This window comes from Mytilus trossulus, chromosome 11 (genome assembly GCF_036588685.1).
Source record: "Mytilus trossulus isolate FHL-02 chromosome 11, PNRI_Mtr1.1.1.hap1, whole genome shotgun sequence".
Lineage (NCBI taxonomy): Eukaryota > Metazoa > Mollusca > Bivalvia > Mytilida > Mytilidae > Mytilus > Mytilus trossulus.
The window spans coordinates 59,410,156-59,431,171 of record NC_086383.1 but is presented as its reverse complement, the minus strand read 5'-3'; the positions used below and the strand labels follow the sequence as shown (position 1 = coordinate 59,431,171).

The 21,016-nt window shown below is 31.9% G+C and overlaps 1 protein-coding gene across 12 annotated transcripts in view; it reads right to left on the bottom strand.

Moving 5' to 3' along the window:
• Positions 1-21,016, bottom strand: part of LOC134691359 (potassium channel subfamily T member 1-like) — a 136,540-nt gene that overhangs the window by 74,967 nt on the left and 40,557 nt on the right. For 7 of the 12 annotated variants that reach the window (XM_063551848.1, XM_063551847.1, XM_063551846.1 and 4 more), the window contains exons 3-7: positions 13,579-13,661; positions 11,735-11,831; positions 5,578-5,661; positions 4,164-4,272; positions 696-770 (exon numbers count right to left, since the gene is read on the bottom strand). In XM_063551848.1, coding sequence (XP_063407918.1) covers positions 696-770; positions 4,164-4,272; positions 5,578-5,661; positions 11,735-11,831; positions 13,579-13,661 — 448 coding nt within the window. Of the gene's footprint in view, positions 1-695; positions 771-927; positions 994-4,163; positions 4,273-5,577; positions 5,662-11,334; positions 11,385-11,534; positions 11,618-11,734; positions 11,832-13,578; positions 13,662-16,348; positions 16,660-20,157; positions 20,246-21,016 lie in introns of those variants that run through there. The other 5 variants (XM_063551853.1, XM_063551852.1, XM_063551856.1 and 2 more) reach the window with 5 other exon arrangements.

The window sequence follows — 21,016 nt, the reverse complement described above, 5'->3', positions numbered from 1 at the left end:
AAAAGAAAAAGGTAAACTATTATTGCGCCTTTTCTTTTTTAAATCAAAATTGAAATCTTCATCTGAAACCTTGTATGTATTAGTTAATTTTTGGAGAATGTTGGTCTCTGCAGTAATATACCAAGGGAGATAATTTGATAATATCAACAATAAAAAACTTGGCTTTATACACTATTATACATAAATGAGCACAATGCCTCATTATCCTTTTTACTGCAAAATGAGTTTTGTTTACTGTTTAACTGGTTTCTGTAAATCAACTCCTTCTTAATCAGAAGGCTACTCAGAAATTGTAATTGCAGGACCTCTTTTATAAAGGGTTTTCAAACATGATGCAGTATCTAGATTCATATAAGAAACAAGAAGATGTGGTACGAGGGCCAATAAGTCAAAGTACGGTCTTCAACACAGAGCCTTGTCTCACACTAGGTAGCAAGCTATACATGCTATATATAAAGGGCCCAAATAAGACTAGTTTTAAAAAATTCAAACAGGAAAACAAAGGGTCTTATCTATATAAAAGACCAAAAAAAAACCGAGAGACAATGATGAACAACATCAACAACTACTGAACAAGAGGCATGAGTTTTAATCATTTTCACAAGGACTGTCTTTACCCTGTCACCTGAAACAGTAGTGTATGTTTATTAGCACATTTGTACAAAGCAACAACTGAAAGAAAACCATTAACTTACTGTTGCTATCAATGGCACTGAACACACTAACTCTAATATAAAACCATCGCTGGTCATCTTTGTGAGACAGATACCCTGTAAAAGGGAGATAACTACTACCTGTATCTGTAACTTACTGTTGCTACCAATGGCACAGAACACACTAACTCTAATATAAAACCATCGCTGGTCATCTTTGTGAGACAGATACCCTGTAAAAGGGAGATAACTACTACCTGTATCTATAACTTACTGTTGCTATCAATGGCACTGAACACACTAACTCTAATATAAAACCATCACTGGTCATCTTTGTGAGACAGATACCCTGTAAAAGGGAGATAACTACTACCTGTATCTGTAACTTACTGTTGCTATCAATGGCACAGAACACACTAACTCTAATATAAAACCATCACTGGTCATCTTTGTGAGACAGATACCCTGTAAAAGGGAGATAACTACTACCTGTATCTGTAACTTACTGTTGCTATCAATGGCACAGAACACACTAACTCTAATATAAAACCATCGCTGGTCATCTTTGTGAGACAGATACCCTGTAAAAGGGAGATAACTACTACCTGTATCTGTAACTTACTGTTGCTATCAATGGCACAGAACACACTATCTCTAATATAAAACCATCACTGGTCATCTTTGTGAGACAGATACCCTGTAAAAGGGAGATAACTACTACCTGTATCTGTAACTTACTGTTGCTATCAATGGCACAGAACACACTAACTCTAATATAAAACCATCACTGGTCATCTTTGTGAGACAGATACCCTGTAAAAGGGAGATAACTACTACCTGTATCTATAACTTACTGTTGCTATCAATGGCACTGAACACACTAACTCTAATATAAAACCATCACTGGTCATCTTTGTGAGACAGATACTCTGTAAAAGGGAGATAACTTCTACCTGTATCTATAACTTACTGTTGCTATCAATGGCACTGAACACACTAACTCTAATATAAAACCATCACTGGTCATCTTTGTGAGACAGATACCCTGTAAAAGATAAGTATTATATACTTTTTCAGACAGAAGGGCTATTTTTTTCAAATTTATCAGATTTTTTGTGGTTTTTAAATTTTTTAAATTGCCTGTTTAGTTTTGATTTTTTTTTTATTGCATGTGATTTGATATATGTCAGTCTTACTACAGATGCCACATGTGGAGCGGAGTCTGCTTATCCTAGCTTGCTCAGTCTTTAGTTTTCTGATGTGTTTTGTGTACTATTGCTTGTCCTTGTTGTCTTTTTTTTCTTGGCCATGGCTTTGTCAGATTATTTTTCAACTTATAAGTTTGGATGTTCATTTAGTATCTTTCACATCTCTTTCAGGTACCAGCCTTGTATTACAACTCCAGTTTCGGGTGCATGTCAAAACATGGAGGGAAACAAAAAAGTGCATTTTTTTCTGAATTTTTTTCTGAACTCAATTTTTTCTGTTTGATTTTAGGTTTATGCTGAATTGAAACATATATATAGACTTTAAAAAAAAAATCTTGCATCTTTTGGGGATATCAATCCAGAAAATTAAAAGGATATCATGTTTACTGGAAGTGGTGCGGCCTAGTAAAAATAGCAAACAGAAAGTAGAAAAAAAATGTTTTGACTTCAGGATTGCGTAACTTTTTATTCTTCGTGGCAAGACCCCCTTTTTTTTCGATTAAATCACAATTTCACATTAGTACATACATGATATGAACATGAATTTTTTTTTCTATGTAGCATTTTTAATTTTTTAATTTTCAAAGATCAGTTGTTTTGCATGTAAGCCTATGGAGCAGTCAATTACAAGACTGCAACCTTTCAGATACATACAAATGATGAAAACAAAATGGATCTTTATTAAATTTTTTCCACTAAATTGCAAAAAGGTGTGTTCTTTTTATAAGAAGATGTCATCAGACACAATCCCATTGTTATATATACAGAAAAAAATCATCATTTTGCTTTTTCCCATATAAAGGGTCATTCATACCATTTGGTTAAGGCACAGAAGAGTGAAAACAACAAATTTGGAAACTTTTCATTAAAAATTTGTAAGGGTTCCGCGGAACCCAGTGTCTCGCCTACTGTTGCTGTTAATCCCAGGCTCAACAAAAATGAGGAAAAAAATCAATAAAATTATTCCTGTTGATACTATCTTTTGATCTTAAAAAGCTTCTGTCCAGGTTTGGTAAAAATCCAAGATAGTTTATGAATCTAATAAATGTTTTAAAACTTTAACTGCAGACTGTATGTAATGTAAACTGGAAGAAAAACTAAGTCCATTTATGAGTAAAATACAGAAACACAGGTACAAAATTTTAACAAAATTTCCTTCTCGATACTAGCTTTTGATCATAAAAAAGCTTCTGTCCAAGGTTGGTACAAATCCAAAATGGTATAGGAAAGAAGAAAGTTATTAAAAAAATTCAAACTTTAACTACAAAGTGCATGTGTTGTTTCCTGGCAGAAAATCTAAGTCCATTTAAAAGTAAAATACTGAAAAAATCGAAATTTATTTTTAAAAAATTTACTTCTGGATACTATCTTATGATCATAAACAAGCTTCTGTCCAAGTTTGGTAGTAATCAAGTATAGTTTAAGAAAGTTATTTAAATTTCAAAAACTTTAACCACAGAGTGAATGTAATTTTTCCCGGCAGAAAAACTAAGTCCATTTATAAGTAAAATACGGAAAAAATGGAAATTTATTTTTAAAAAATTTACTTCTGGATACAATCTTATGATCATATTAAACAAGCTTCTGTCCAAGTTTGGTACAAACCCAGGATAGTTTACGAAAGTTATTCAAATTTTAAAAACTTTAACCACAGAGTGAATGTAATGTTTACCGGCAGAAAAACTAAGTCCATTTATAAGTAAAATACTGAAAAAATGGAAATTTATTTTTACAAAATTCACTTCTGGATACTATCTTATGATCATAAACCAGCTTCTGTCCAAGTTTGGTAGAAATCCAGTATAGTTTAAGAAAGTTATTAAAATTTTAAAAACTTTAACCACAGAGTGAATATTTGTGGACGCCGCCGACGACGACGCCGACGACGACGCCGACGGAAAGTAGGATCGCTATGTCTCGCTTTTTCGACTTAAGTCTAAGGCTCGACAAAAAGGTACACAACTTTTGAACACTGAAAACAATGCCACCCGTATTCCAACTTTATTTGTGTTTGGTAGAAATTAGCATTGTGTATAAGTTTTATTGCATTTGGCTGAGGCAAACTAAATTTGCGGAAACAATGACATCAATGAAATCATAGGTAAAATAATAATAACAGATTTACAATGGTCTTCCCAATTCGAGAGTGTTTCACTCAGCTACATCAAATATCAGGGCTGTCGTCCTTCAATGAGCTTATCCCTGAGAAACACTTTTAAAATAGTTTTAAAATACCATCAATAATCTTTAATTGTCTAGTGCCTGCTTATCAATCAAGGGTGAAATTAAATATCAAACTTACTTTAGATCCTATATACAGTTCTACACAGGCTTTGACTAGAGTTACGACTGATAAAAATACTTGTAGAACCCATGCTGCTAGAGGCCGTCTCACCCATACCAGCACATGCCTGAAACAGAGATGAAAATAATTGTATCACTCTTACCAGATACATCATGAGGTCTTTTGACCCATGACAGCTTTTAGTCACATTAGTTTACTTGTCTAAGAGGAATAACTCTAGAACTTTTCAAAGTGTATTGGAGATTTATCATACAGAAAAAAATAATACAGCTAACCTAATATTCATTGTTAAAAGGTTTATAATTCTCAACAGCTTTACTGTTAAATTCTGATTTGGATTTTTAATAATATTTGTGGCTAACATATTACGTTGCTGAAGAAACTGACAAAATTTTGACTTCATTAGTCATCAACATGAATACCTAGACCATGTAGACAACTGGCAAGGAGGAGTTGAATTTTCAACAACAAAAAAAACAACCCAATATTGATGTCTTAAGTCAGGAACATTCATTATCAGTGTTGATCTTAATTTTTTTCTTTTGTAAAATGCACTTTTTGTGTTGATGACAGCTCTTTGGTTGTCTCATCTAAAATTGATTCATACTTTTTGAGTGCAAATTTCAATAAAAAAAATCCATATTGTCATGCCAGTTAGGTTTGACTTTTCTTATGGATTACTGTAATTTACAGATATTGGTGTGAGCATTTATTATTGCAATTTTGACACCACCTACCAAAATTAATTCATGTGGTTTTAGGAAAAGACAATATGTACCCAATATCAGAATGTGAGTTTTTATAAAATCATTCACATGATTACCATTAATAAAGACCTCAAAATCGGTTTATGGATTTGCAGTATTTATATTGATTTCTATTTTTTCTTTTTTCTTGTTTTTAAATTTGCCTTAACTAAATACCACCTTTCTATTGTCAAATTGCATGCCTAGTCTTTAATCTATACTTTAATTGATTGTGTGCATTTATTATTTTGATTTCTTTTTAAATGTGAGATTAATTATTGTGATTTAGACAATAACTGGATACAGATCTATGTTTCAGTTACAAGAATGTGATGTCTTCTCATTGCAATATACACCCAGAAAGCATTATAAGCATCAGTAAAAATATACCAATAAATTCTGAATTTAATTTTGAAATGTAACTGGATTATCTCCCCTTAGCTTTAAGACAAATAAATTTTCATACCAATTAATTGCACATTTCCAATCTATAGTTTTTAAACTGTATTTCACTAAATGTATCTTCCTTTTTATCAAAGACTTTATATAAATTTTCATACCAGAAATACATTTGATGAAAACACCATTTCCAACTTATAGTTTTAACATGTAACTAGGTTTATCTCCCCTTACATTAAGACATTGTATCATATATATTTTCTTACCAATTAATTGCATTTGAAGAAAACACCATTTCATCGCTATCTTTGGGTAAAGTTAAGTTATGTACACTGCAGTCCATTCCACCGCTGAAAACAAAAATAAACTTGTTAAATATACATAAAAATATGAAGTATTGGCACTCAAGTTGTTAATAAGATTGAGAGACTTTAAGAAATAATTAACTTTATGTAAGGCATGTAAGGGGTTGAGCCACAGAAACAATTTCTTCTTCTCCAATGTGTTTTATCATAATAATACACTATGTCAACTGTTTATGTGGTTCATAAGTGTTACTCATTTCTCGTTTTTTTAAAGATTAGACTGTTGGTTTTCCTGTTTGAATGGTTTTAAACTAGTAATTTTGGGGCCCTTTATCGCTTGCTGTTTGGTGTAAGCCTAGGCTCTGAGTTGTAGACCTTATCTTAACATATAATAGTTAACTTTTATAAATTGTTAATTGGGTGGAGAGTTGTCTCATTGGCACTCATACCACATCTTCCTATATCTTTGTAATACATGTAATATTAAGTTGTTATTTTTTATGTAAAACTGTCAGGCCAAAATAAAATATATGTCTGTTTAGGGTTACCCGACCAACCCTATTTTGAGCGCTGACCCTAAGCCATTTTATTTCCATAGTGAAAAATAAACTGAACTCATGTCAAAAGTGAAGATAGTGTTGCCTGATACATCCCAATGTTCATTATCAGTAAATTTGCGACTCTTGTGATGAAATAAACATTTTGCCACCATTTTTTTCCAATCAATAACAAAGGAAAATAATCCAATCATTAAAAATATGGGTAAACTCGGCCAATGGACAACTCGGACCACAGCAAGACAGACCGCAGAAAATAAAATAGAAAAAAATAGTACAATGGAAATACCGATCTTCCTACCCTATTTATTTTGATGATGTAACGTTTAACAGACATATGTTTTTTTGGCCTTACTATCATCATACTTGGTCAACTTTAAAGCAGTTTGTAACAAATCCCTTCTTAATACATCATAAATTTACTTTACGCGTGAAAACGTTTCAATAAGTAACATGTTTTAGTTGCAGAAGAATAAGTTTTAAAATCAATGCAAAAGACTAAATTTGATGAATCGATTGTAGAATAACAATAGCATGTTGTCTTGACATAAAAAAAAAAGTTGAGGATTCTGCACTAAATGGCGGAATTTATTGCAGAGTTATGAATATGCATGTTGCACTTTTAATATTTGCATATTATATGCATGTATGACTTTGCAAGAATTATTTAAATATAAATTCAGAAACTGTTACGATTTTAGAAGAATCAGCAAAAATTTTTAGATTATTAATTGCAATTTTAGGAAAATAATTACAAACATAATAATGCAAGTTTTTTTTATTATTGTGATGTTCACTCAGTCGCATAATTCGCATTAATAAAAAACCTCAAATGGTTTTTTTAATTTACTGTATAGATATTGCACTTTTAATTTTTGCAATGTATGCATATGTCATTTTACCGAGACATGGGTTTCAAAGTGTATTCATGAGTTGTCTGTACAACAAAGGTTAATAATTCAAGGCTAACAAAAAAAGTTCAGTGCATTTTTCTTTATGTAATTGTCTTGTACATGTACATGATGTACTTATATATAGCTTTGATATAAAACAAAAGAGCACCTGGTCTAATGTTAATATAGAAGTCCATAAATCTGTCTCAATATTTGCTCAAGAGGTGTTCATTTTAATTTATGCAAAAGGTATCTCCTATTATACTGAGAACTGATTTGTTTTCGAGGGTTCCAATTTTTGTAGATTGAAGTTCATTGATATACATGTATGTATACATAAGATTTCATTGTTTTGCAAAAGTATGAAAACATTACAGAAAATTTATAATTCGTTGAACATTTAAATGTGTTGTTCTCCTAGGCCTGTACCCATGAAACCAAGAAAATTGTATCCAATGAAAAATAATAACTTCACAGTAATACAACTCTTTAATTAAAGTCATATGAAACGAGTGAGTGGTGAAAAAAAAATGTTTCTCCAATTCTTGAAGCAATGCATGTATACACCATAAACTTAGTCCTCTGTGCACGATTTTATCAATATTTTCACAAATATATCATATAATCGTCAATTTTTTTTCTCTCATTTTGTTATGATTTAACAAATATGGCTACTCATTAAATGCCGTGTTTTGAAGCCAAGTTTTACACCGATTGTCACCTTATAGTAAACAAATCACAAAAAGCATGGGTATTGAGTACGTGTTTAACATGTATAATCAGATATTTGTTTATTTTAATGACAGATCCATGCGTATTGTGGTCACCGGATTTTTACGAGGAGGGTTACACTCAGGTCACTATGCATACGGAAAATATGTCGGCGAATTGATTCCTGGAAGCAAGCTATTGAAAATAAGTAAACTTCTTCTAAATGTGAACAAATTAAAGAATTTTCCTCAGAAAAAAGTATATGTACATAAGTTGTATAATGAAAACTATCCATTTAGTTATAAAAAACAATATTATATGCATATTTTTTTTTAATTTGAGGTTTCTTATGACTTTAAAAGAAAATAAAGATTTGAATAGCATTAAAAAAGTGTTTGTGAATCTTGATTAACATAAACTATTATTTTGAAAATGGTTGATTTACAAGTAGAAAGAGATACAGCCTCTTTCCCATGTTACAGTTTGCAAAGGATGGATGGATAGAAGTGTAATGTCCAGTGACAAATACATGTATATTCTTATTAAAGACAAAGTTTGCAAGCCTGAACTGATAAAAAGTCAGAGTTTAAAATCAGTTGAACTGTAACTATCTGATTATTTTTCGACCAAATGTGTAATAAAATTAAACTAAAATCTCATATATATGTCTTTGGATATTTGTTTATACATGACCAAATGCCTGCCTTGAACCTGAAAAAAGTGTACACTATATTCATATATTTATTTCACTTAAGAAGCTTAAATTGTTAAGTTGATGAATCTAAGTTTCACAATAACTGTTGAAAACTATATTTTACATAAATAAAATTTATAACAATTTTCTGCCTTGAACCTGAAGAAAGTCTACACATATTTGTTTCACTCAAGATGCTAAAATGGGAAAGTTGATGAATCTAAGTTTCACAATTACTGTTGAAAACGATATATCATATAAATAAAACAACTTGTTTTGTATATTTTTGTAAAGAAAATCAATTTATCTAAAAGACAAAGAACTGAAAATTTTGTTTTTGGTTTGTATAATAGATTTGCTCCTTTTTTTATTTCATCAAAATATAATTCAATGTCTCTTGCCAGTCCAAGTTAAATTTCCAAATTTGAAAGCTTGGTGAAGTATAACGGCGGTATTATAAATGTAGTTACATTGGGTTATTTTCGTCTTTGAATCATGCCTTACAATTGCACAATTATATTGCTGTGTTTCCTTCACATTTCATGACCTTGAACAATGCATTGGAATTAACAGTGAAATATATATGTATATGGTAAATTTAACTTGAAATAGAATGTCTTTTTAGCGAAAATAAGGAAAACAACATTTTGTGATATTTGTGGATTATCCTTGGTCATTTCAACCAGATTGATTTTCTCACTTGAGCTGGAATGGCGAAAGTGAGAAAAGCAATGGAGCTGAGATGACCATCGATTATCTATTTATCATTATTTTACCTACAATTTCATCTACAACAGTATGTGCTCCCTTAGTTTTTAACAATAACTTTTCATATCACTCCAGTGCCTCAACTATTCTGAGAAAGAAAATGATCGGTCAGTATGATCAAAGAAAAATTTTGTAAAAATAGCGATAAATGTATCTGATCTGATGTACAGCAGTTGTCGTTTGATTATGTAATTTATTTATGTTTCTTGTTCCTTGTTTTTTATATAGATTAGACCGTTGGTTTTCCCGTTTGAATGGTTTTACAGTTTACACTAGTAATTTGGGGGCCCTTTATAGCTTTTTGTTCGGTGTGAACCAAGGCTATGTGTTGAAGGCCGTACATTGACCTATAATGGTTTACTTCTAGTAATTGTTATTTGGATGGAGAGTTGTCTCATTGGCACTCACACCACATCTTCCTATATCTATGATAAATAAACTCATCATAGATGTGAGAATTAAAATTTTGTAAGCCTGACAATGCATCGTCTACTAAAGACTCTTGGATCAAAAAAGTTTAAAAGGCCAAATAAAGTTTGAAGTTTTAAAAAGAGCATTTATATTGAAGACCCAAAATTTGGAAAGGTTTTGACAAATAGTTATTAAGGATATGTTTGTCTAGGATTGTTTTTAAGTGGCCATGACGATTGGTTGATTGATTGTGTTTTAATACCACTTTAAGGTGGTACCTAACACAACAGGGAGATAACTCTGTAAAATCAGCTAAACGTTTTAAATTTGTTGCGTTGTTAAGGGAATATTACATTATTAAGCTTTTCAATGTTAAAAATTAGTGTTTGTCAAAGTGCTATATAACCTGTGTAATTTTTCTGATCAAACAGTTGGTTTAAATTTTTTGAAATTTTTATTTTTTGTCAAAGGGTGTCCCGGTGAAGGTTAATACTTTTACAAAATTTTATAAAAATTAAACGAGCCAAATTAATTTTAGTGAAGGTGTTGGGTACCACCTTAAAGTGCCACTTTTGGGCTATATTGTGCAGAGAAAACCATGACCTTCGATAAAGAAACTGACAATCCCATGAAGACAAGTTGATTGTAAATACATTGTAAGTAAAATATTTTACATGTACCACAACAAGTTATGTTTGATATGCACATCTGTCATTCATATTGACTTTTATTGGTAAATATTTGACTTTAACTGCATTCTCAATTACCGCAAATTATCGAATACATTTCTTATATTCAGTGACTTTTATTAGTAAAATTTTGACCTGTGCTTTTACCACAATTATTCAAGTACATAAATTTTTCAATATAATCCTTACAGATAGACTGGAATGTGAAAACAAGATTTCAAAATTAACAAACCATGTTTACAATATAAGGTAAATTATTGAAACAGGATAACATTACATAACTCTTTACCTCAAAAGAATCTTAAAATTGGAACGCCTAAATTTATGTCATGGTTAGACAGACATATTTTGGTCATATGTACTTTTATTCAAATGTTCTAATCGGTAAAATAATCAGACCTATATAATAACTGTGAGGAAGGCCAATTTGATTTTTTTGAGCGGTATTCCACAATACTTTGATTTGTACTTTAATAGTATTTTTCATTGCTTCTATTTACATGATTGAATTTTTAGTTTTCTATGTTGTGTTTTTTATGTACCGTTATATAAAATTGAGAATGGAAATGGGGAATGTGTCAAAGAGACAACAACCCGACCATAGATCAGACAACAGCAGGAGGTCACCGACAGGTCTTCAATGTAGTGAGAAATTCCCGCACCTGGAGGCATCCTTCAGGTGGCCCCTAAACAAATATATACTAGTTCAATGATAATGAAAGCCATACTTAACTCCAAAGTGTACACAAGAAACTAAAATTAAAAATAATACAAGACTAAGAGGCTCCTGACTTGGGACATTGTTTATGGTTTTTTTTTTGCCATGGCATTGTCAGTTAGTTTACGATATATGAGTTTGAATATCACTTTGTTATCTTTAGCCTCTCTTTTCCATATCATGTAATTTTCTTCCATCAACCTTTAAATCCATACCTCTATTCTGCTGTTGTAAAGACAACCTTGACATCTACAGTAAAATCATTATTATCTCTTACCATGCATAACTCTGTGGATCATCCAATTCCACACCAATAATGTACAGAAAACATAATAGATAACCTTGACATCTACAGTAAAATCATTATTATCTCTTACCATGCATAACTCTGTGGATCATCCAATTCCACAGGGATAATGTACAGGAAACATAACAGATAACCTTGACATCTACAGTAAAATCATTAGCAACTCTTACCATGCATAACTCTGTGGATCATCCAATTCCACACGGATAATGTACAGGAAACATAACAGATAACCTTGACATTTACAGTAAAATCATTATTAACTCTTACCATGCATAACTCTGTGGATCATCCAATTCCACACGGATAATGTACAGGAAACATAACAGATAACCTTGACATTTACAGTAAAATCATTATTAACTCTTACCATGCATAACTCTGTGGATCATCCAATTCCACACGGATAATGTACAGGAAACATAATAGGAATTTTATTACAAGGTCAAAGATACGACTTCCTAATCCTAAAATAATAAAAAAATATCATTAGAATAATTATCATACAGAAATAAAACAGATTGTGAAGAAATCCTTCAAACTTGTAACAATAATAATGTAGAAAAAAACATAAAAACAAATGGTAATCACAAAACATTATCAAGCAAAACGATTTATCTGTAAGCATACTATATGTTAGGACGGCATCTGACCTTTGTTAGTCTTTGGTTTTTTTCAATTTTAGTTTATTTTATGTTAGGAGTTTTAAAAGACGTGTGACTTCCATTTTCATTGAATTAGTACACATTTTTGATAAGGGTCTAGCTGAAGCCCGCCTCCTGGTGTGGGAAATCCTATCTGTGTTGAAGACCAATTGGTAGCCTCCAGTGGTTTTCTGCTCTTTGGTCAGATTGATTTCTCTTCAACACATTCTTCATTTTCTTTCTAAATTTTAGTTTGGCAAAAAATCACTTTTAATCTGACAGATAATTTAATATCAATACTCAGATTATAAATACTGGTTTGATTTTCATGTTGACATTCATATTTACTTAATAACAAGTAAATATGTACACTCTGTTTATTTACTGATGATAAAATTGACAGAGTGTTCCTGTCAAAAAGGTCACAAGCCGGCAAGGTCATTGTTTTTCTTTGAATTATTAATATTTAAATATTTACACAAAAATATAATTGAAATTGGATACCCTGCATTTATCATGCTTTTTCACAACATACAGTCAAATCGCTGAAAGGACTCCCATCCCTAAATTATTGAAAACTATCAATCTGTATTAAATGCCTTCAAGGACAGGTGTATCTTATACTTAAACTGATTTTTTTTTTATTTCTAGTCTCTTTGCAGCCACATTTCCAAATACTGTTGGGCCATAAAAAAGAATAGGTTTGTTTGGGTAAACCAAAATATTTTTAATTGTGGCCTTTAAAAGAGAATTATTATAGTAGAATCAACAAGATGTACCATGATGGAGCTATAGATCACTGCTTACAGGTGAGCTGTTCTGTGGAGTTTTTCTCTTGATGGTATCATACAAAATTACATACGGCACCAGGCCACTCTGTGTTTTTGTTAAATGTATTTCTATTTGTATCAATCTTTCTCAACTGATTTTTATAGTTTGTTCTCATGTTGTACTGTTACACCAATGTTCCAGGTTAAGTGGAAAGTTTTGAGCCCGCTAACATGTTTAACCCCACCACATTCTCTGTGTTCCTGTCCTAAGTCATCTGTCGCTGTGTAACATATTTGTTTTTTGTTCATTATTTTGTACATGTTTTAAATCAGGCCATTAGTTATGTTATAAATCAGGCCATTAGTTTTCTTGTTTGAATTGTGTACAATTGTCATAATACTGTCGTACTATGTGGTATGGGCATTGCTGATTGTTGAAGCTGATTACAGTAATCTATAGTTGTTAACTTCTGTTTCATTTGTTTTTTGTGAAGAGTTGTCTCATTGGCAATCATACCAAATTTTCTTTTTTTCTTCTAAATACTGTAAACCAACTTATTTTCACGAGCAATTTATTTTCAAGCAATTTATTTTCGCACATCGCGAATCTAAAAATATCGCAAATATAAATCGTCGTGAAAATGCATAACTTTGATCTTTACTTATCAAACTACATCAAATAGATAAGAAAATTGCGAAATAAAATAGCCGCAAAGAGGAATAGAAATCGTAAAACATGAAATAAAGTATCTGTGAAAATAAGTTTGTTTACAGTATATATGTATTAGTTTTTTACTCACTTGTTGAGGGGTTTCTCAAGAAAAATCTCTTAAGTCTGTTTCTGAAGGAGATGTCATTTGAAATGAACTTCACAGGAGCAGATCTGTAAAAAAGGACATAACATTGTTAATTCTGATGAAATTTGTCCTATTTGCTCAACACATGTAACTTAGTGAAATAATAATGAATACGCTGAAAAATGGACTAACATGTGAGATTAATTATCGGATTTTGGTAAATGCTACCTACAAACAAACTATAAACATTTAAAAACTTGTTTTTTTTATTCCACTGCATGTAGATCATGTAGATTTTCATAGCGAAATCAACATTTAATCGGTTGAAACTTTCACACCTGATATCAAACAAAACTTCATATTCACCTCTGAGGATCATATTCCCCTCTGATATGTTGGGACTAAATTGTGCGATGTTGCATGCAGTTTCTGTTCCAGTTTATGTTCGTAATGTCTTCAATTAACTTCTTATTTTCTAAATAGCTTTAGCAAATATCATTATTGTGTTCAAATTTATTTCAGACTTTTAAACAACAAGATTAATTAGATAACTAATGTTTATCTGTAATGTTGTGTTTTGTAATAAAAACAAGTCGGAAAAAAATGCCGGTATGCAAACTAATATTTGAAGTTCAGATAGTATACAAAGCTTAGGCAGTGAAATAAAACATTCATTTCCCTTGGCTTCTTGAGATATGAAGATTTGTTCACCCTCTAAAAATCATATTTCCCTCAGGCAAAGCCCTCATGAAATATAAATATTCTTGGGTGAACAAATCTTCTTATCTCCCTCAGACACGGGAAATAAATGTATAATATCCCTAAACATATTCCATTGCAATTTTTCAAAATAGTAAAAACATTGCAATTTTATGCAATAGTAAACATGGTAAAAACATTGCAATTTTATGCAATAATAAAAACATTGCAATTTTATGCAATAGTAAAAACATTGCAATTTTCCACTATAGTTAAACACTACAAGTTTTGGCAATAGTCAGATAATAAAAACATTGCAATTTTTGGCAATAGTAAAATCATTGCAACTTTTTGCAATAGTTAAAACATTGCAATTTTTTCCAATAGTAAAAACATTGCAAATAATTCTGTATTAACAGATACTCAGCATGTGTACTAGATCAGGCAAGTTATTCTATTTTCTTTTCCCACTTTTCTTTTGCCATTTATATCTTGTCCCAACTGTTATTGACCAACTTCACAAAGTTCACAAAGATTGCTTTTTTTCCAAATACCATGGAATACAGTTAAAACAATAAATTATCATGTTAATTTGTTTATGATTCATATTTAATATTCAGAATTAATGTCAAAATTGATACCTCATTTTTCTGCTTGAAAAGAATACAAAACCCGAACGAACATGATTATATATTTTCTTCAAATAAATTGATAGAGCTTTATTGATAAATTTTTTTTTTTTTTAAATCTGTCTTTCTCAAGTTTTAAAAATTATTTAAATACCCTGATTCAAAATGTTCATAGCTTGTTCTATTATTAAATCTGTTTCTAACCAACAACAAAAAACACTCAGAAGTGGCCTTGACCCTAGACATCTGCCGCTTTTATGTTTTCAATTTTAAAACTTCATATAAACAAGAATGTGTCACGGATGACACACTTGCACTATCATTTTTTATGTTTAGTAGACAGTGAAATTGGGATAAAACTCTAATCTTGCATTAAAGTTAGAAAGCTCATATCACAGAGAACATGTGTACTAAGTTTCAAGTTGATTGGACTTTAACTTCATCAAAAACTACCTTGACCCAAACATGCCAAAACTTTAACCTGAAGTGGGACAGACGGAAGGACAGACAAACCGATGTACCAAGGAATGCACAGACCAAAAAACTTTATGCCCCATTATGAAGTGGAACATAAAAATAATCAGTGTTCAAACATATCTAAGGAGAATATTCTTGTCTACAAATAGCACTCTTATTCAACAAAATAAGCAAAGTATGTTGTGTCTCTGAGACAGCCAGAGTCAAAACAGGAAATCCACCTCCCAAGACTCTCCAGTCATGCCAGTTGGTTCTTCCAAACCCTCCCATTTAAATATACCCTCCTCCCCTCCCCACCTTTTCCAACACTCTTACAGTGTACTCCTCAAAATTTTTAAATAGCACAATGGAAATAAGCATAGCACTGGTTTTCCACAAAATATAGCACCATGGACTCTATAAATTCTATAATTTAATCATCCAAGTTATCACCATGGAAGAAAATATAGCCCCTGGGTATCAAATTGCTTTAAGGGCTTAGGCCCTGCGGAGAACACTGCATCTTTAACAGAAACCTTTTCATTTCTTTTTTTTCTCTTGTTGAATACAATATTAATTTGACATATTATGAGGAACTGAATTTATTTCAATTCCATACTTGCCAACATTTCAAAATCTCCATGGGGTTTTTACATGCAAAATGATTGTCATGGTCCTGCAAAACATTTAAAGGGGCCTTCAAATTTATTTGTATGTTGGTTATTTGTTTCTTCTTATTTTACAATGCTATACCAAAGTTAAAATTAATTGTTTTGTTTTAAACTGTAGACCAAATTGCTATTTCAAAATTTCCAATCAGGAGCCTCCCTTGGGGAAACCCCCACAAATAGCAACAGTTGACAATTCAATTATTTAAATCTTACATAAACTGTAATAATAATTTATAATGAGATGCAAATTCATTCATAAATAATCATATTAAAAATATAATTAAATGAATGCAAATTAATAAACCATAATTACAATACCTGTCAAAATTTCCAACACTCTTACGCCGAGAGTTCATTGCAAGTTTAAAAGTATTTTATCAAGCAGAAACTTCCTATTTGTTAACCAGATTATCTTGACAATTGAGGGGTATATCAGACAATCTCTCTCTTACTCAGGTGTAGTGGTCCAAGTTATTAACCGTGTATTATTTATTTTTGTACCTTCCATACACACAAACTTTAAATACCTTTTTCCCGTATTAAAAGTTTAAAGGGATAAGAAAAAATAAACAAAGAGATTTGTAACCCTGACATTTCACCAGACACCTTGGGTCTAATTTTAGACTGTGTAAACTTCTACGTTCTTTCATTCATGAATCTAATACATGTATTTGTTTATTTAGTTTGATTATGGATTATCCAATATCAATATTATCGACAATAATACACCTTGTTTAATATGTTAAATAATACTACTAGTACATATAATTTGTTAAGATCTATCATCACCTAAGACCAAAGTTCTTTAATAAGCAGCCTTATTAACAGTTGGCATAGAATTCTGGATCAAACCTGTGCTATGACATGTATGTCTTAGGTTTTTGCTGAAGCTGATGGCTTTGAACAGAGAGAATTTGAGATGGAAAACATCAAACTGTTGTTCCTTTGATTTTGTTGAAGAGGATATATATTGATTGAAGTTTCATGAATTAGAACATTTCTGAAATGTTGTTGAATAAATGAAGGCCAAATCGTGACCTACTATTGCTTAATTGTAAACCATTTTCTAAAGTGTACAAAACAAATTCTTTTTTAGACCCCCCAACCTCCCTCAAAAAGTGTACATCATGATCAACCATTTTACAAAAATGTAAGTTTTAAAGAAACAATTGTTCTTAATAAAAAAGAAGATCCTGTCTATTAATAGTTAAGTTTAATACAGAAATTTGCATTGAAAAATGAAAAGAAACTGAAACATATCTGACTGTTTTAATTGATGTAAGAAAAAAGTGTACTGCATAAATGTTTTTTTTTTTAACCCCCTCACCCCCAAAGTGTACATTTGTACACTTTGAAAAATGGTTGACAATTATGGATGACCCCTAAATCCACATCATTTGGACTGGTGAAAATGTTGTCTCATTGGCAATCATACAACTTTGTTCTTGGAATTTCAAGAAGTAAACAGGGTGGTCATATAATCATGAACTAATAACTAATATATTTGAGCAGTAAACCCTGTCACATTGGAAAATAAAAAAGTAGTTTTATTTTACATTATTCATGATCAATGACATAAAATACTGTTTAATATTACTCTGAACATCTGAAGTAATGTATACATGTATATGATCAAATCATCAATAAATTGCCAGATCTTATATTTACATATAATGCAGTGGGTGGTCCAGGGGGTTCCTAGTGTAGCCTGTTGGAACCCCATCCCCTTTTTTGGACTCAATAGACTATAAATTTGAATGTGGATATTCTTGCCCCCCCCCCCCCCCCCCCCCCCCCCCCCCCCCCCCCCCCGCTTTTTTCATCCTAGATTGGGAACCCCTCCTTTTTAAATGACTTGATCCGCCCCTGAAACTTGGTCAGTATAATAAAATACACAACAGCCTGAGTGGATTTTGATTTTTCCACCTGCCCAACATGGGCAGCCCACCCCTGCCCACTTTTTTTGTAAAAATATTGATTAATACAAATGTTTATCTGCTTTTTTCAAGTGATTGTACTTGCGAGTCTTTAGATTAAACAAACGAAATTGCATGCCCACTCCTATGGGTGGGCAGAGTGTACAAGGCAGAAATTTTGCCAACCCGATGCCCATTCTGATGGTGGGCCTGTGGACAAAGCAAAATCCACCCGATATAGTTAGTTTTTGTTTGTCAGGTCGCATTCTAATGTTGCATTTCTGTTGAGTGTTGTGTTGTTGTTCTCCTCTTATGTTTTATTTTTTGTTTGTCATGCGTTTCCCTGATTTGCTTTTTACTCAATCGATTTTTCGAACAGCGGTATACTATTGTTACCTTTATGTAACCAGGGCCTTAACTACATTGAGGCAAATGAGGCAAATGCCTCATGTTTGAAATTTAAAAAAAAATAAAAAAAGTTAAAAAAAAATAAAATTTTGTTCATCTGGGTGTTAACTTTTATTTGTAAACGTCATATTTTGCGATGTTGCATGTCCATTGATGTCTAGATATTATGCGAGAAAATATTTTAAGACTATACGATGCTACTGCTGACTGGACACATAATAAAAATGGTCGTTCCTTCATGGGGAATTGAATTTGATTTCAAAGAATACAAAACTGGTTTTTTTTTGCAGATAAAGACTAGATAGCTGACATGGTTTAAATTAAAAGTAAGGCCACCCAATTCCTGGTATCAAATAATTTGAAAAAACCAACAATGTATTGCTATAATGACCTTTTACATTGAAGCCCTGTTAAACTTGCATTAAGTCGTGTTCAGACCCTTAAACAGAAAATAAAGAAATATGGAGTAAACGTGCACGGGCCTTATCCCACAGGTTATCAATGCATAGAAAAAATACAAATGCTCAATGGTCAAAGTTTTTATTCCTGTTCTTTATCTTGAAAGTTGCTTGAGGGTCTTCAACAATAAGAATCATTAATACCGTAAAACACGGTCAAGATGGTCCCTAGTGTCGATTTAAGCAGTATATTTTAAAAAGTATTTAGTACTTAAATGCATGATTTTTATTAGTTATTAGTGGCTTTGGACTAGCTGTCAGATAACTGCGAGTACTCTCAGATCTGTTCATTGTGTCTTTTTGTGTCGGGATGTATAAGTACCCAGCCACGTCTACTTGTATGTTTGTCCATCTGATGAGTTTGAGCCTTTTTCAACTGATTTTATAATTCGTTGTTTATTGTACTGTTATACCACTGTCCCTAGTATGTTTAACCCCGCCACATTATTTATGTATGTGCCTGTCCCAAGTCAGGAGCCTGTAATTCAGTGGTTGTCGTTTGTTTATGTGTTACATATTTAGTTTTTTTCTTTCATTTTTTTACATAAATAAGGCCGTTAGTTTTCTCGTTTGATTGTTTTACATTGTCTTATCGGGGCCTTTTATAGCTGACTATGCGGTATGGGCTTTGTTCATTGTTGAAGGCCGTACAGTGAACTATAGTTGTTAATGTCTGTGTCATTTTGGTCTTTTGTGGGTAGTTGTCTTATTGGCAATCATACCACATCTTCTTTTTATATTAAAGTATAATACTGCACTGTCACTATATTTTTAATCTAGTCATTTAAAATCCCCAAAGTCTAAGCACAATACAAGACCAGAACAGACAGACAGACAGATCTGGTATTGATGATTATGAGAATTACGATATTTGCTTCATCCTACATATCGGCCTTTTAATGGTGTCCCTAAAACCTAAAAGACTTGAAGTCTTAAATTACAATGAATCTTTGTTTTTGCTTTGAGACCAGAATATTGTCGGAAATAAATAGCTAAAAATTCATTATGTTTCAATGTAAGAAAGAGTCCGAGAAACGCTCAGAATGCATGATTTTGCATTAATTTGCTCAGAGCTTCTGGGGCCTTAAGCGGCCCCCAGACCCCTCGCCCAAAATTTTTCGCCTCGCTTCGCTCGGAGTATATATTTTGCCTCACAATTACAAGAGGCTAGTTACGGCCCTGGTAACCAAAGTACCATTGGAAAAAATAAACTCCATGACCATGACTAAATTGCCGTCATTAGATTAGGCCGTTGTGTGTCCAATATCAGTCACAAGTTTACAAAAATTGGTTACAAATTATAAAATTATAAGATATGTATTGTATATGTACTGAATACATTTACGTTAGTGTATTTCTAAGTTCTAACACATCTCGTCTTGTACATGTATGTTGTAATTGATGATCAACCAAACCGTTTACTTTCACTTTCGTTTATTTTTTTTAAGTTGGCGCCAATTGAGCTAATTTCAGAGTCAATTCCGGGCAGCCTAATACGGATAAGTTTTTACGTTTTTTCATGTTTTAAAATGAGAAAAAAATAGGGTATGGACTCACTGCCTGGAATTACAGAACAAAGGGAATGGACAAAAAGTAAAGAACAAAAAAAAATTGTCAGTCATGATGTTGGTAAACATAGAAATAAATCGAACTATAGCTGGAACTGATCCATCTACATATTGTTCCCATATTACGGAAAGAAATGACCAACAGAAAAACCCAAAAGAGACAAAAAATGGCATACAAATCAAAGAAAACAAAAATGACCAAAAATGAAAAAAACGTGGGCGTCCAAATCCGCCGACCCTCGTTTATCTGGTATGTTACTCTAATTTCAAGAGATGAACTCAACAGCATTTTCCCTCCTGAAATCTAAATAAGGAACTTATCATCATCAGCCAACTTGATGCTTCCGGCTTAAGTTCATTTGTCACGGGGTGAACTTGATTCATTGCCGATCAGTACAAGGCTAGATTTTATGATACAAGTTCGTTGAATTCTAAAATGATGGTCGGAAGTAATTATTTCTGTTTTGTTAACATCCATGTAGAATATTGAGTCATCAAAATAGAAGCTCGTTTTTTTTTAACTTTTAAATTAACTTAAAATCAATTATCGAGTATTAGCACCGTTTGTCTTTTAATGATAAGTAATCGATCCTCGAAGAAAATCGCTACCCACAAATCCTATTTGAGCATGCTGTA